This window comes from Buceros rhinoceros, unplaced genomic scaffold, assembly GCF_000710305.1.
Source record: "Buceros rhinoceros silvestris isolate BGI_N320 unplaced genomic scaffold, ASM71030v1 scaffold43045, whole genome shotgun sequence".
In the NCBI taxonomy this organism is placed as follows: Eukaryota; Metazoa; Chordata; class Aves; order Bucerotiformes; family Bucerotidae; genus Buceros; species Buceros rhinoceros.
This window is the reverse complement of record NW_010414154.1, coordinates 1-3,222: the sequence shown is the minus strand read 5'-3', so window position 1 is coordinate 3,222 and position 3,222 is coordinate 1. Positions and strand designations below refer to the sequence as shown.

The window sequence follows — 3,222 nt, the reverse complement described above, 5'->3', positions numbered from 1 at the left end:
GCCTCCTTCTTTCAGGTGCAGTTTAGACCTGAGGGGAATGCCTAGGCTGTGAAAGGCGGAGGGTCAAAGACCGCAAGCGAGTCTGTGGTGAACGGAAGGCGATCTTCCTCCTCCCAGCCTCTGTGGCACCTAACTTTGTTCATTTCTGAGGTGGAGCAATGTGCTTTCAAGCCTCAGGGCTTTTGGCAGAACCCCATGGGGCTCTGTTCTGTTCAGCCAGGGATTTTCTCGTATGACCCGCCTTCCTCCCAGGGCTGCGTTCACCTCCTGTAACACTGCTCCTTCTCTCCTGCTCCAGCATGTGCGTTTGGATGATCGACACCTTTGGCAATGAGGAACAGAGGCGCCGGTTTTGCCCATCGCTCTGTAGCATGGAAAAATTTGCTTCTTACTGTCTGACTGAGCCAGGTGAGCATCCTCAACCACGAAATCTTCTCCCTTCCCTCGCTCCTAACATGGTTTAACTGGGCATGAACATTGCATGGGGCTGAAGTGAAAAGTTTCTTGTCCTGTTCATTTGGGCACTCACTGGGAAGTTAGGAAGGGGCAGGTGGTGATTGCTGAGATGCTCGTGGCACAAACCCGACTGTGGTTGGGTGTGATCCTGGGAGAGTTTACAGGCTCTGGACCTGCTCCTTCACTGGCTGCCTCCTTACCTTCTCGAGCAGGAAGTGGAAGTGATGCAGCTTCCCTGCTGACCTCGGCTCAGAGGAAAGGGGACACCTACGTCTTGAATGGCTCCAAGGTACCTCTTTGCTCCTCCTAAAGCTGCTGGAGGGCACTGCATGTGCAAGGGGGCCTGGGTGGCACTGTCCTTTCCATTTCCTACTGTCTCCTCATCTCTGTGTATTCTCCCAAAGCAGGACATGCTCTGCAGAGCATTCACCAAAGCTTAGTACAGTTGGGTCCCTCACGGGGTCTTTGACCTTTCGTCTTGGTACCCCAGCTGCTGCTGCAGGCTCAGGGTTTGCATACAAAAGCCACCCCTTTCTACTTGTGCCGTTCTGCAGGCCTTCATCAGTGGGGGAGGTGACACCGATGTATACGTGGTCATGTGTCGAACAGGAGGCCCAGGCCCCAAGGGCATCTCCTGCCTGGTGCTGGAGAAGGGGACACCAGGGCTCAGCTTTGGCAAGAAAGAGAAGAAGGTAAGAGGCTTGGTTTTACTGCCTGTGCACGAGCTCATCTGAGCAAAGCGTTAGGGCTCTCTTCTTGGATGGGACCGGAGTCCCACCCTGGTGTGTTTTTTCCAAGTCCAGCTTCGGTGAAGTTTGCACAATATCCATCCGTTTCTTAAGTGAAGGATCTTCATCCTGGGAACATCAAGGTTTGCTGGATCCATGTCTCATCTCAAGTACATGCCTTCAGTTTCCAACTCGGCACACTGAGGCCAAACCACGCAGACCACAGATGCTCTGCAGCAGCTTGGCAATGAGACCGAGGGGTTGAGAGCAGGCTGGGCAGTTCTGTCTGGGAGCTGAAGCTGTGCTGCTCCTCAGGCAGTCTGGAAGTTGCCTTGTTTTTTCCCAGGTGGGCTGGAACTCCCAGCCAACTCGGGCTGTCATCTTTGAGGACTGCGTTGTTCCAGTTGGCAACCGGCTGGGTGCTGAAGGGCAGGGCTTCAGCATTGCCATGAAGGGACTGAATGGAGGCAGGATAAACATTGGTAAGACAGCTGAGAGCCCGGCGGGGAGGGCAGGATTGTCTTGTTGCCTGTCTGTGTTAGCTTTATATTCACTCTGTGTCCTTGGCTTCTCCCACCAGCTTCTTGTTCGTTAGGAGCTGCTCATGCCTCTGTTCTTCTGGCTCAGGAACATCTCACCGTCCGCAAACAGTTTGGAGAGCCCCTGGCAAACAACCAGGTAACCCCTGCTGCACTCCCAGAGCAGTGCTCTTTCTGATCCCGGCTGAACAAGCAGCCAGAGGTCCCATCACTCGCTTCACAGGGTCTTCCCTGGCAAAGCCAGGACCATGCTTTTCCTGAGTAAGAAAGCGTGTCAGGCCTGAGACCTGCCTGAAGGTGTTGGGGACGTGGTTCAGGCCGCAGGCCCCTGACCTTCCTCTCGTGCTGTCTGCCGGCAGTACCTGCAGTTCCGGCTGGCGGAGATGGCGACGCGGCTGGTGGCAGCACGGCTCATGGTGCGCAATGCAGCGCAGGCACTGCAGGAGGGGCGGGAGGATGCGGCTGTGCTCTGCTCCATGGCCAAGCTCTTCGCTACTGATGAATGCTTTGCGGTAGGTTTCTCAAACCTCAGTTGGTGTCATAACTGGAAGCTCAGGGACCCCTCTTGGTGCTCAGGATGTCAGAAAGAAGTTTGACATGGTAGTGACCCAGACCCAAGCACGTTCATGGAGCCAGACACCTCATTTCAGGATCAGGACAGTCCAGGAGACAGAATTCTGTACCCTGTGGAGGTTGCAGGGTCAGCCTCTCCACATGTCAGGCCTCCTGGCTTCTGGTGCTTTCTCCACTACCTTCTAGAGCACCACAGGCCTGATCATTCCTAGATATTAAGTGGTCTTTCCTAGACCTCTGAAAAATACGCTATCACAAAATGTCCCTGATAAGAGAAGGCAAGAAGGGAGAAAAAGAAAGGAAGAGGAAATCTGCGTGTTGACCTTCCTAGATCAGCGTCATTTAGAAGGTACTGTATTTTCTCAGCACTCTGCATTTCTGCTGTTTACTGTGGTTTATGTCCCAAGTGACAGATTGTGACACATAGAGTGATACTCCAGCAGAAAGCAGAGCCCGGAGCAGATTCCTCACCTGGCTGACCACTAGATGGTGATCTGGCGTTTGCTTTTCCTTCACTAGCCCATGGCAATGCAGCAAAAATTGCCTTAGTAAAGCGCTCCCTGGGTATTTCAAGCAAATGCACCGTTAATGGGAAAGAGCACTCAGGTAACACGATAGCACCCGAGCAGCCCTGGTGGGCACTGAGCGCCTTGCCTGAGCGTCACACCACGCTTTGTCCAGAGATGAGATTAGGTTATTGTTAGAACAAAAAGAGCCCAGGTTCCTGGGTTCTTACCGAGCTTCTCTCGCCGACTGGTCCTCAACACCACACTGCTGTCTTCTTAGATCTGTAACCAGGCTCTGCAGATGCACGGTGGCTACGGCTACCTGAAGGATTACGCTGTGCAGCAGTTTGTGCGAGATGTCAGAGTCCACCAGATCCTGGAAGGTAAAAGACACTCTTACTGGTGGTGAAGCCAGGGGAT

General features: G+C 53.6%; 1 protein-coding gene across 1 annotated transcript in view; it reads left to right on the top strand.

Moving 5' to 3' along the window:
• ACAD8 (acyl-CoA dehydrogenase family, member 8) overlaps positions 1-3,185 on the top strand; it is a gene marked incomplete at both ends in the record, with an annotated part of 4,337 nt that extends 1,152 nt beyond the window's left edge. Inside the window, 7 exons of the mRNA XM_010136999.1 lie at positions 299-408; positions 669-745; positions 1,011-1,148; positions 1,531-1,666; positions 1,765-1,862; positions 2,083-2,235; positions 3,083-3,185. Coding sequence (XP_010135301.1) covers positions 299-408; positions 669-745; positions 1,011-1,148; positions 1,531-1,666; positions 1,765-1,862; positions 2,083-2,235; positions 3,083-3,185 — 815 coding nt within the window. The remainder of the gene's footprint in view (positions 1-298; positions 409-668; positions 746-1,010; positions 1,149-1,530; positions 1,667-1,764; positions 1,863-2,082; positions 2,236-3,082) is intronic.
• Between the last annotated feature and the right edge of the window lie 37 nt (positions 3,186-3,222).